The 13762-nt window shown below is 41.2% G+C and overlaps 1 protein-coding gene across 1 annotated transcript in view; it reads left to right on the forward strand.

Annotated features, from left to right (window-relative positions):
- Positions 1-2819: 2819 nt before the first annotated feature.
- Positions 2820-13762, forward strand: part of PGR (progesterone receptor) — a 99005-nt gene continuing 88062 nt past the window's right edge. Inside the window, exons 1-2 of the mRNA XM_019923733.3 lie at positions 2820-4665; positions 5912-6063. Coding sequence (XP_019779292.1) covers positions 3026-4665; positions 5912-6063 — 1792 coding nt within the window. The 5' untranslated portion in view covers positions 2820-3025. The remainder of the gene's footprint in view (positions 4666-5911; positions 6064-13762) is intronic.

A 13762-nucleotide genomic window follows, 5' to 3' on the forward strand; every position in this document is an offset into this window, starting at 1 on the left:
CTTATTAACTTAATAATAATGGGAAACTCTGAGCTTCAGTATTCTCAACTATGAAATGCAGATAACAGTACTTACTTCATGGGACTGTTGAAGGATTAAATAAGTTAACACATGTAAAAGTCGTAGAAGACTACCTGGCAGTACTATCCAGATTCTACAAAATCTACAGATTCTATGGCACTAATCATCAGGGAAGTGTAAATCAAAACCAAAGTGAAATACTACTTCACTCACACACACTATGAGGGCTATAATGAAAAGACAGTAACAGGTATTTCTGAGGATGTGGAGAAATTGGAACCTTCCTACACTGCAGGTGTAAACATAATATGTCCAGTCACTTTGGAAAACAGTCTGCAGTTCCTCAAAAGGTTAAACCTAGAGTTACCATATGACCCAGCAGTTCTAATCCTAGGTATATATGCCAGAGAAATGAAAGTATATGTTCACACGAAAACTTGTACATGAATGTTAATAGCAACATTATTCATAATAGCCTACAAGTAGAAACAGCCCTGATGTCCAACAACTGCTAAATGGACAATCAAACAGTATATCCATACAATAAAATATTATTTAGCAATAAAAAGGAGTGAAGTACTGATACATGCTACCATGTGGCTGCACCTTGAAAACATTATGCTAAGGGAAAGAAGCCAGCAAAAAAGAACACATATGGTATGATTCTATTTATATGAAATGTCCAGAATAGGCAAATGCAGAGAGAAGGAAAGTAGACTCAGAGGCTGTTGAAAGGTTTTAAGGGAAAATGAGGAGTGACTATTAATGGGTGTGGGGTTTCTTTTGGGGGTAATGTAAATGTTCTAAAATTAATAGTGGTGATAGTTATACAACTGTGCATATGTTAAAAACCATTGAATTGTAACTTTAAAACAGGTGAACTCTATGGTACATGAGTTATATCCAGTAAAGCATGTTAAGTGGTTTAAAATAGATTGGAAAAGGGAAAGCCCCAAAGCAACAATAACAGTATTAATAATAATAAATTAGTTCATCTCTCTAGCCTTATCCTCTTCCATTCCCACATTTACTCTATGCTCTATCCATAATGGCCTCCTTGCAGTCCCCATATTATGTCTTCCTATTTGATGTCCTGTGAACATACTATATCTGCTTCCTGGAGTTCTCTTCACCCCTCCTCTACCCACCTAACTCCTTTATATTTAAAATTAGTCGGTCAGAGTAAGCTAATGGTTGGAAAAATGGATTCCAAAATCCAATGGTCTAACATGATAAAATTTATTTCTCACTCACGTAGACCCTCCCCAGGTGATTCAGGGATCCAGGATCCTTACCTCTAGTAGCTCTGCCCTTCCTGGAGTCTTGGAGTCTTCCAGTGTATTCTCTAAACCTGGCTGAGAGAATCTGTGGGGCATCAGCACAGACAGAATTTTGAGGAATTTTCCAAATGATTAATTCACTTTTGAACATGGTATATTTAAGATGATGTCAGGATACCCAAAGGTCTTGGGTTCAGCACAGAGATAGTTAGTTTATAACTCTGCATCTCAAATATATTGCACTACTCCCCGCTGTCTCTACCATATCCTCAGGAGGCAAGAGGTGATCTGCTTAAAAAACTCAAAGATTATTTTAAAGAATAAGAATGCCGAGGGGATAAAAATAAAATTTAACATCTCTATTGAGGAATTTACGATGTAGCACAGGATATAAGCTGGAGCTAAAGAAAACTTTCCTTAAAGTGCTATTTGTTAAAAGTTGGAATGCATTCCTTAGGACAAATCAAAGTGTGACACACAACATCCAAACTTCCTGTACATGTAGGTAAGTGTTATCAACTACCTCCCACTCCCAAATTTCTCTGCCACATTGAGGACTGTTCACGAGGCGCAGGACATGTTGGTTGTAGCAATTTGAAAATACTCACTTTTATGGAAGTCATAAGAGAGAAAATCTCTTTCATGTTATTTAGGATCATCCTTGATACGTTTATTCTAAAAAATAATACACATAGCCAAATATTTTCCTCTATGTAAAATCTTTACAAAACTGAAATCCTGAGAATTCAGCTTCTGATAGAATCCATTCGCTTTTCCAGTTAGATTGGGCATAATTCTTAACTGGTCGTACAAAATCTAATATGCTTACGAAGTTCCATCCCACAGTACCTGTTATTTAGACTAGCGGCTGGAAATACCAACTCCACAATTTCAGATCTGGTCCATAATTGGGGCAGGGAGGGACTCTGGGCGGGGCCTCCAGATAGGGAGGAGGCGTTGTTAGAAAGCGGTGGGGCTAGTCTACTGGCTGTCACTACTCCAGTTAAGCCTAGTAATATTTGAGTGAGCGAGGGTCTGGTGTGTGAGCAGCATTCTCAGTGAGAACTAGTTTCCCTTGGCATTTGAGTGGAATCTGCAACTATAGGCGTTTCGTCCCCCCGACTGCCGAGAAATGTGAGAGCTGCAGAGATGGTTGTCGCCAGCTATAGGGAGCCGTCAGAAACAAGGCTGCTCCTGAGGATGGGCTCTGCCGAGAGGCCAAAGTAGCCCCAGGGTTTTAGTGAGAAGGGAAGTGGAATGCAGTCGGGGATTGGGAGCAACACGGCACTGAAGCTGGAGAAACAGTGTAGAGAGAGAGCCGCTTTGCGTCGCTTTCGAAGCCGCCGCCACTCGAGTGCCGACTTGTGAGTACTCTGCGTCTCTGTCCGCAGACTGAAGTCGGGGAACTCTCTTGGAGAACTCTCCCAGTTAGGAAGTGAGATCCCTACAACTGCCTTCGCCTGCTCTCCCCACCTGCCTCAAGGACGGAGCAACTGCCACCCCTCCCCTGCCTACCGGACCGAGGGCAAGGGCAGTAGCTGATCGGTGCCGCCCCCTTCCGACCCAGGAGGTGGAGATTTCACCCCCCTCTCCACCGTCCGGTCCAGCCAAATTCAACACCTATTTCCTCCCCCCGCTGCTCTTGTATTCCTGACACCCCCTCGTCCTTCCCCTATCCCTCCTCCCCAGAGACAGGGGAGGAGAAAAGGGGAGTCCGGGTCGTCATGACTGAGCGGAAGGCAAAGGATCCCCGGGCTCCCCACGTGGCGGGCAGAGCGCCCTCCCCAACCCAGGTCGGATCCCCTCTGCTGGGACGCCGGGACACAGGCCCCTTTCAGGCGAGCGAGATCTCGGACGCGTCACCTACTGCCTCGGTCATACCCCTCTCCCTGGACGGGCTGCTCTTCCCTCGGCCCTGCCAGGGTCAGGACCCAGACGGGAAGACTCAGGACCAGCAGTCGCTGTCAGACGTGGAGGGGGCGTATTCCAGAGTTGAAGCCACAGAGGGTGCTGGAGGTGGCACCTCTAGACCCCCAGAAAAGGACAGTGGACTGCTGGACAGTGTCTTGGACACGCTACTGGCGCCCTCGGGTCCTGGGCAGAGCCACGCCAGCCCGCCCGTCTGCGAGGCCACCAGCCCTTGGTGCCTCTTTAGCCCCGAGCTTCCCCAAGACGCCCGGGCTGCCCCTGTCACCCAGGGGGTATTGCCCCCGCTCATGAGCCGACCAGAAGGCAAGTCTGGTGACAGCTCCGGGACGGCAGCTGCCCAGAAAGTGCTGCCCAGGGGCCTGGCACCGTCCCGGCAGCTGCTGCCCCCGACGGCCGGGAGCCATCACTGGCCCGGGGCCGCAGTGAAGCCCTCTCCGCAGCCCCCTGTGGTGGAGGTGGAGGAGGAGGATGGCTCCGAGTCCGAGGGGTCCGTGGGTCCACCTCTGAAGGGCAAACCCCGGCCTGCGGGAGGCCCAGCAGCCGGAGGAGGAGCCGCCACCGCTGCTCCAGGGTCGGCCGCAGGAGGCGTCGCCCTGGTCCCCAAGGAAGATTCCCGCTTCACGGCGCCCAGGGTCGCCCTGGCGGAGCACGACGCGCCAGCGGCGCCCGGGCGCTCCCCGCTGGCCACTACGGTGATGGATTTTATCCACGTGCCCATCCTGCCGCTCAACTCAGCCTTCCTGGCCGCCCGCACCCGGCAGCTGCTAGAGGGGGATAACTATGACGGCGGGGCCGCGGCAGTCAGCGCCTTTGCCCCGCCGCGGGGCCCGCCCTCGGCCTCGTCCGCCCAGGTCGCGGCCGGCGACTTCCCCGACTGCGCGTACCAGCCCGACGCCGAGCCCAAGGACGACGCATTCCCGCTCTATGGAGACTTCCAGCCGCCCGCCCTGAAGATCAAGGAGGAAGAGGAAGGCGCCGAGGCCGCCGCGCGTTCCCCGCGGCCGTACCTGGTGGCGGGTGCCAACCCCGCCGTCTTCCCGGATTTCCCGCTGGCGCCACCCGCGCTGCCTACGCGAGCGCCGTCGTCAAGACCCGGGGAAGGGGCGGCCGCCGCCGCACCTGTCGGTGCGTCTGTCTCGTCCGCGTCCTCGTCGGGCTCGACCCTGGAGTGCATCCTGTACAAGGCGGAGAGCGCGCCGCCCCAGCAGGGCGCGTTCGCCCCACCACCCTGCAAGGGGCCGGGCGCGGGCGCCTGCCTGCTACCGCGGGACGGCCTGCCGTCCACCTCGGCCTCGGCCGCCGCCGCCGCCGCCGGGGCGGCCCCAGCGCTCTACCCGCCGCTCGGCCTCAACGGGCTCCCGCAGCTCGGCTACCAGGCCGCGGTGCTCAAGGAGGGCCTGCCGCAGGTCTACCAGCCCTATCTCAACTACCTGAGGTGAGGGCCCGGGGCGGGGCGCGCCCGGCGCGTCGCGAGAGTAGCGGTGCGGCCGCTGGCCGCCGCCAGCTCCCGGCCCTCAGCGCCCGGCTCCGGCTCCGGCTCCGGCTCCCCCGAGTGGCCGCGAGGGGTGGGTGGCCGGGGCGGGGCACAGCACAGGTTGGCTTCCTTTTCCTTACCTCTTCTCCTCATTTTTTGGGGGGACACCAAGGGGGCGCAGAATATGCTGTTTCTGGAGCGTACCTCCCCGAAAATATGTTTCTACACTTTTCAGATCTGCGCAATCCCAAGACAAGACCAGCCGTGATTTCTAAAAGTGCAGCGTCACTCTAGGTCCGCTGTAGCCCCGCGGAGCGGAAGGCGTGCGGCGAGTCGGGGGCCTTATAAAATGCTTTTCTTCGTAGAAGGACAATTACTGGGAATGTCTGTCTTGGAGAGGAGACATTAACGCCCCGTTCTCCCGGGAGGGGTGGCACTGGATGTTGGGTAGCGGGCCAGAACCCAAAGCAGAACCGTCTCAGGGGTCTGGACACTCAACCGCTTCATTTTCATACGAATCTCAAGATTTAAATTAATTTATGTGTAATATGTTTACATTACGGATTGAAACATCAATCACTGCAGTACCTTGTATTCTAATATTGTGTCGAGTTCGCTGCAACTTTTTTTCACACAGATTTTAAAAAAGATTTTAATTTACCTACGGGAGTAATGGAATTTTAAAGAAAAAAGAAAAAAATGCTCTCGGTTTGGAATCATGTGTTGTGAATAGTCAAAACAGTGGCAGTATACTGAACAATACTTTAAAATGACAAACACATATTCTTGTTTAATTACAGAGTTGAGTTTTAAAAACTCAGTAGCATCACTAAGTATGATTGTACTCTTAAAGCAAAACCACGTTTATCGTTACCCAGCGTACAAGGTCATAACATTTGATTTGTCAGAGACTGAATTGATTCTCTATAAGAAGTTTTGTAGAAAGATTTTTTTCTGGATATAAAATTATATATTAATTATTTATTATTCTTTCGTGTTGGTGCTCCTGATGAAAGACTAATAACTTTGCCAGTCTGATGAATCCAGTAACAGGTAGTACATCAAGTTTAGTTTGCATGTCTTTCAAGTGTATTCGGTTCTATTTTCTAAAAACCCTTTCACTCTGTCAATTCTGGGTTAAGAAAACTTTAGTATTAGATAGTGGTGCACCTAAAAATAAATGGAGTACTTTGTTTTGCATTTCAAGGCCGGATTCAGAAGCCAGCCAGAGCCCACAGTACAGCTTCGAGTCATTACCTCAGAAGATTTGTTTAATCTGTGGGGATGAAGCATCAGGCTGTCATTATGGTGTCCTTACCTGTGGGAGCTGTAAGGTCTTCTTTAAAAGGGCAATGGAAGGTAGGCTCCTTTCCCTGATCCTTTCTTGTTGGTTTAATTGTAAATGGAGACCATCTAATATTTTATAGATTTTAATCAGCCCTTGCTTCCTCTAAGAAATGATGATATATTCGTATAACGTATATGACGATGTTTTAACAATATATTTTTATTTATAATACTCCGTATTGAACGGGGATGGATATTATAATTGCATACTATTTGAATAATGCTTTTAATATTAGACACAAGTCACACTAATCTTGGGAACAATGCGAACATTGTTCATTAACTACTTAACTTTAAAGAAACAGATTTTTTCTGATTGTATTTTCACATTTCTATCATATATATTTTATATAATATATACCAAATTAAAATTTTCTTCCAAAAGAAAAATGGTAAAAGTTGTCAAAAGTCTATATGTACATATATATGATGCAGTTACAAATTTTCTACATGATTTTGTCTTTTTCCTACATGCATGTTTATTTAATAATTATATAATGGTAATTCTAAACAAAGTTTAAAAGTTCCCTTTTTGTTTAGTATATTTTTGTAAGTGTATAGGAAATAGGTGTAAACAGTTTAAAGCAAAAGAGAAATTTAGACATCACAGTTATATAATTTCTGAAGAAGTATTTTGCTTTAAGTAAGGCTTTCATGTTTTTAAAATCATCTAAATTACATATTTACCTAATGATTTTGGATTGACTTGCATAGTGTATTTCAGACTTGAACTTTCATAGAATATATGTTTTAATTTCTCTTTCTATCTACACTAAACTCTAAGCAGCCAAACACATTTATATCTGAAGACAGAAATACATTTAAACATCATTTCACATTTGAATTCTAGCAATAAGTGTATTTCATAACAAGCTGATGTGAGTTTAGGGTTCTCTCTGGAGTTCTGATATCACACCTACACAAGGAACCAAAGATCTGAATATCTGCTTTTTTGTTTCCTGTTTGTGAGTTCTCTAATTTCAAGAGCCCTCTACTTATGAGCAGGAAAGTAGGGAGTGGGAATTTTTACCTTAAGGGAGAGTTCAAAGGGGTTGACATGCATATTTAATACACATTTACACCAAAAGAATATTAACCCAAAAGACATTTAACAAAAAAATTCACTATCCCTGTAGATAGCTAACATATAATTCTTTACAACTGCTATGCCCTTTTGATGAAAATGATTCCCAACTATTTATTAATGGTATGTGTACCTCTCCTACTGAAATTAATTCTTCATAAAAAATAATCACTTTGTGTATTTCTAGAATATGATTGTTTTCCCCAAAGGATGAATGTATTTAACTGATGTTGAACATATGTATTCAGCTTCAGGGGGTTTTAATTGCATTTTAAATTAGTTGAGGTACTGTGACAAGAGGTTATGTGAGAAAACGGGACAACTGACAGTAGCCTTAACTTTCCAACTGACTATGACTATCATTTAGTCATAGTTACAGTTTGAAGTCCTTTGTGTGGAAGAGTCAATTCTCCAGTGCATAATTGGAATTACTGTTCCCATCTGACTTTGGTTCTGGTTTCTTGAACATTCCCCCCCTGCATTAATATGATTTTCTTTATGCTTACAGTCTCCTTAGTCTAATTCTTAAGTGAATGACCCCCTTGGAGTCCTCTAAAAGCCAGTTTATTCTAGCGCAGCTCCCTCATTTTACAGATACACAAGTCCCAAAGGCATAATGAGTTTCTAAAGAGCATACAGCTAGTCGGTATCTGATTGTTAGTCAACACAGGTTAGATTTTCTTTAATTGCAATGCTTATAAATCAGAGATGGTATGCAAAAGTAGATATATGACAAATGCTACTTCATTCTTGAAAGTTACTTCAAAAGTGCATATAGCACCAAGAACACTCTAATTAAAATACAAATGCTTTCACATCATTATTATCAGAATAGCATCCTAAACATAAAGGAAGTCTTCCCAAATTTACTCTTAGAAAGCATTTGTTGGACCACTACTGTTGGCGTGGTTCTGTTTTAGTTTTTAGTAATAGAAACGAAGTACCTTTATTCAGCAATATTTACACAGAGGAGCTCAAGATAGATGTTGATAAATCACTCATTTGGCTATTAAAGGACAAGTAAGATTATTGATCTCTGGACATTGAGGAGAGCTTATAAGTGTATATGTTCAAGGAAGAATGAAGAGATTAAGATTAGACTGACTAAGACTCGAAGATTCATATTAGAAAATTATTAGAGTTAAAGAATAGGAAGTTTGATTGCCAGTGCTTGCTTGAATCAGTGATTTAAGCCAAGAAAATAGAATGTTCTGGGAGTTTTCAAGAGTGAGAAAGATGAGGAGAAGAATTTTTCTAATTGGAGAAAAATACCAGGTTTGAAATCTTAAAGTAGGGCTGTGTGATAAGCTGCTTCAAGGTAGAACTATGTGTGGATGCCAATATGTCCAGAAATTGAAAGTCAGTAGTCAAAAATATGGATATTAATGTTACCAAGGATAATGATAATACTGGCATTCGGGAGTGCTTTCTATGTGCCAGTGACTAAGTGTTTTATGGGTCTTAACTCATTTAAGCCTTATAATGTAGGCATTATTATTACTTTCAATTTACAAATGAGGAAACTGAGGTTCAGAGATGTTAAATTTCCTTAATCACAGTTAAGAAGTGGTGGAGTAGGATTCAAATCCAAGGGGTGTGACTCCAGAATCTGTGCCCTCCACCTCTATACTTCCTTTCTCATAATAGGAAATTCAGTTTAAATTCCAAAAAGAAACAATAGAGGGTTGGAAGAAAAAATGTGAGCCAAGTGATAAAACATCTAGGAAGGTAAAAATGAATCCTAATGGAGTATTCAAGATCAAGGGTGATTAGAAGTGTGTGACGTAAGTGGATGGGTGATACTAACTCCACATTTAAGGCAGCAATGAGAAGACACATTTAGGGGCCAAGAGGCAGTTTCCCCACCTCTCCTCCAAGTTAGAAGTGGGAGACAATAGCGCCTATGAAGAAGTCTCCCAGGAAAACTGGATTTCCCTTGATATGAGACAGAAAAGAGAAGAGGCAGAGAAAAAAGTTACCACTGAGGAAGTAGGGGTATGGGGTGGGGAGAAATGACCTCTCTTAAGCTGAGAAAAAAAAAAAAATGAATTAGCCAAAAAGTAATTTGTTGAATAGCCCATTGCATTCCTTAACTAATACTAGGACTGAACCAGGAAGTGGTCAGAAATTGCCTTAATACCTTTCAAGGAGAAGTCATAATGACCTGCCAGTCCTATAAATGCAGGCTACTGGCCTTGTATTAAGAAGGAAAAGATCATTTCTCATGATGGAATATGGTTGGGAAATATTGTAATACAGTTGAAACATTCTATTTAGAAGATACTAGGCTAAGTAGGTATTGATGGATTTTTAATTATATTACATTGTTAGCCTCATTTTTTCTATCTTTATTGAGGTATAACTGACAAAATTGTAAGATATTTAAAGTGTACAATGTGATGATTTGGTGTATATGTGCCTGGTAAAAGAATTCCCCCCCCCCATCAAGTTAATTAATGTATCTATCACCTCACTTATTTGACTTTCTTTTTGGCAAGAACGTTTAAGTTCTACTCTCCTAGCAAATTTCAATTATACAGTACTGTACAATGTTATCTATTATAGTCACGATATTATACATTAGATCCTCAGACCTTATTCACCTTATACCTGAAAGTTAGTATCCTTTTACCAACCTCTCCCTATTTCCCCATCCTCCAGCCCCTGGTAACCACTTCTCTACTCTCTGTTTCTATGAATTCAACTTATTTTTTTGATTCCACATGTAACTGATACCATGTGGAATTTGTCTTTCTCTGTCAGGCTTATTTCACTTAGCATAATTTACTCTAAGTTCACCTAATTTTTTGTTCATGTATTAATTAACCAAATATTTATTGAGCACCTGCTGTATGCCAGACACTACGCTAGGTGCTAGTTGAACAGCAGTAAAACAGGACAGACCTAACTGGCTGCAGCACTAGTGGAGTTTTTAGTGTAGTGGAGGGAAGGGACATTGTATCAATTAGCATGCAGGTATCAAGTTATAGATGTGCTAAATGAATGAGTTATGCCTGGAAAGCTAGAGAATTGACCCTTCTGACAGAAGCTGGGGATGGTGGGAAAAGTCTTTTGGAATTAGAAAGACACCATCATAAGTAGACCACAGAAGAAACTGAACAGAAATGAGGTATTTTTAAGAAAAACATATTTCTTTCTGAAGTTGAGTAGAGTTGGTGTCATAGTCTAAAAACGAAAACTGACTTGGTAGCATCGTTCTCCCTTGTATGACTTCCAAAACAGAAACAATGAACATTCAAATTTTTAAAGGTTTTACTATTTTTTAGAGCAATTTTAGGTTTACAGCAAAATTGAGAGGAAGGTACGGAGATTTGCCATGTACCTCCTGCCATGACACATACATAGCTTCCCCTGTTATCACAGTCCTCCACCAGAGTGGTACAACTGATGAACCTACATCGACACATCATAATCACCAAAAGTCCATAGTTTACAGTAGGGTTCATTCTTGGATTTGTAACATTAATTGGGTTTGGACAAATGTATAATGACATGTATCCATGGTTAGAGTATCATACAGAGTATTTTTGCTGCCCTTCCAAGTCCTCTGTGCTCTGCCTATTTGTCCCTTCCTACTCCCCAACTCCTGTCAACCACTAATATTTATATTGTCACCATAGTATTTTGCCTTTTCCAGAATGTCATATAGTTGGAATCATACAGTAGGAAGCCTTTTCAAATTAGGTTTTTCCCTTAGCAATATGCATTTAACCTTCTTCCATGTGAAAAGCTCATTTCTTTTTAGTGCTGTATAACATTCCATTGTCTGGATATTCCACAATTTATTTATCCATTCACCTACTAAAGGACATCTCGGTTGCTTCCAGGTTTTGGCAATTACGAATAAAGCTGCTATAAAGACCTGTCTGCAGGTATTTGTGTGCACATCAATTTTCAACTCCTTAGGGCAAATAGCAAGGAGTGCAATTGCTTGGTAAGAGTATGTTTAGTTTTGTAAGAAACCACCAAATTGTCTTCCAAAGTGGCTGTACCATTTTACAGTCCCACTCTCAATAAATGAGAGTTCCTCTTGTTTCACGTCCTTGTCAGCATTTGTGTTTCTCAGTGCTTTAGATTTTGGCCATTCTAATAGGTGTGTAGTGGTAGCTCATTATTGTTTTGACTTAAATTTCCCTGATGACATATTATGTGAAGTATGTTTTCATTTGCTTATTTGACATCTGTATATCTTCTTTGGTGAAGTGTTTGTTAAGGTCTTTGGCCTATTTTTTGTTTTCTTTCTGTTGAGTTTTAAGAGGGTTTTTTTTTTTTTTTTTTTGCTTTTTTTGTATATTTTGGATAACAGGCTTTATCAGATATGTATTTTGCAAATATGTTGTCCCACTCTGTCTCTTTATTCTCTTGGCAGTGTCTTTCACATAGCAGAAAATTTTACTTTTAATGAAATCTGGTTTCTCAGTTCTTTCTTTCCTGGATTATGACTTTGGTATTATGTCTAAAAATTTATCACCAAACTCAAGGTCATCTGGATTTGCTCCTATGTTATCTTTCTTTTAGGAGTTTTATTGTTTTGCATTTTACATTTAGTTCTGTGATACATTTTGAGTGGATATTTGTAAAGGGTATAATGTCTGTGTCTAGATTCACTTTTTTGCATAGGAGGTGTCCAGTTATTCTAACACTACTTGTTGAAGAAACTGTCCTTTCTCCATTGTATTGCCTTTACTCCTTTGTTAAAGATAAGTTGACTATATTTATGTGGTTCTATTTTTAGGCTTTCTATTCTGTTCCATCCATCTATTAGTCTGTTTTTTCACCAATACCACAATGTCTTGATTATTGTAGCTTTATCATAAATCTTAAAGTCAGGTAGTGTCAGTCCTCCAACTTCAGTATTGTGTTTCCTATCTTGGGTCTTTTGCCTCTCCATATAAACTTTAGAACCTTTTGTTAATATCCATAAAATGGCCTTCTGGGATTTTGATTGGGCTTATATCTGTAGATCGTTTTGGGAAGAACTGACATCTTGACAATATTGAATCTTCCTATCCATGAACATGGAATATCTCCCCATTTATTTAGTTCTTTTAGCCCATTTATTAGAGTTTTATGGTTTTCCCCATATAAACCTTATACATATTTTGTTACATTTATACCTAAGTACTTCATTTTTGGGGGTGCTAATGTAAATGTATTGTGTTTTTAATTTAAAATTTCACTTATTCATTTCTGGTACATAGGAAAGCAACTGACTTTTGTATATTAGTCTTGTATCCTGTGACCTTGCTATAATTGCTTATTTCTTCCAGGAGTTGTTCTGTCAATTCTTTTTGGATTTTCTACATAGAAGAACATACCATCTGCAAACAAAGACAGTTTTATCTCTTTCTTCCCAATGAGTATATCTCTTATATTCTTTTCTTGTCCTATTGCATTTGTAGGACTCCCACTACAGTGTTGAAAATGAGCGATGAGAGGAGATATCTTTGGCTTGTTCCTAATCTAATGGAAAGTCTTCTAGCTTCTCACCATTAAGTGTGACATTAGCTGTAGGTTTTTTTGTAGATATTTTTATCAAGTTGAGAAAGTTCCTCTCTATTTCTAGTTCACTAATAGATTTTTCATGAGCGATTGTTGGCTTTTGTCGAATGCTTTTTCTACATCTGTTGATATGATCAAGTGATTTTTCTTTTTTAGCTTGTTAATGTGATGGAACACATTAATTTTCAAATGTTGAACCAGTCTTGCATACTTGGGTTGAATCCCATTTGGTCATGATGTACAATTCATTTTTATACTTTTTTGGATTTAATTTGCTAAGATTTTGTTGAGGTTTTCTGTGTCTTTATTCGTGAGAGATCTTGGTCTATAGTTTTCTTTTCTTGTAATGTCTTTGTCTAGTTTTGTATTAGTATAATGCTGGCCTTATAGAATGAGTTAGGAAGCATTCTCTCTGTTTTCATCTCTGAAAGAGAATGTAGAGAATTGGTATAATTTCTTCCTTAAATGTTTGGTAGAATTCATCATTGAACCCATCTGGGCATGGTGCTTTCTGTTTTGGAAAGTTATTATTGATTCAAATTCCTTAATAGCTAAAGGCCTATTCAGATTGTCTGTTTTTTCTCATGTGAGTTTTGGCAGATTGTGACTCTCAAAGCCTTGGTCCATTTCATCTAGGTTATCAAGTTTGTAAGCATAGAGTTGTTCATGGTATTCTTTAATGTTCATTTAATGTCCATAGAATCTATAGTGATGTCTCCTCTTTCATTTCTGATATTAGTAATTTGTGTCCTCTCTCTTTTTTTGTTAGTTATCCTCTCTAGAGGCTTATTGATTTTATTGATCTTTTCAGAGAGCCAGCTTTTGGTTTTGTTTATTTTCTTTATTCATTTCCTCTTTTCAATTTCATTGATTTCTGATCTAATTTATTATTTCTTTTCTTCTACTCATTTGGCTTAATTTACTCTTTTTTTCTAGTTTCCTAAGGTGAAAGTTTAGAAGATAGACCTTAGATCTTTTTTCTTCCCTAATGTAATATTTAATGCAAAATATTTTCTTTTATAATATATTTAATGCTAAAAATTTCCCTCTAAGCACTGCTTTTGATGTATACCACAGATTTTGATATTTGTGTTTTCATTTTCA

Source organism: Tursiops truncatus, chromosome 8, assembly GCF_011762595.2.
Source record: "Tursiops truncatus isolate mTurTru1 chromosome 8, mTurTru1.mat.Y, whole genome shotgun sequence".
Lineage (NCBI taxonomy): Eukaryota > Metazoa > Chordata > Mammalia > Artiodactyla > Delphinidae > Tursiops > Tursiops truncatus.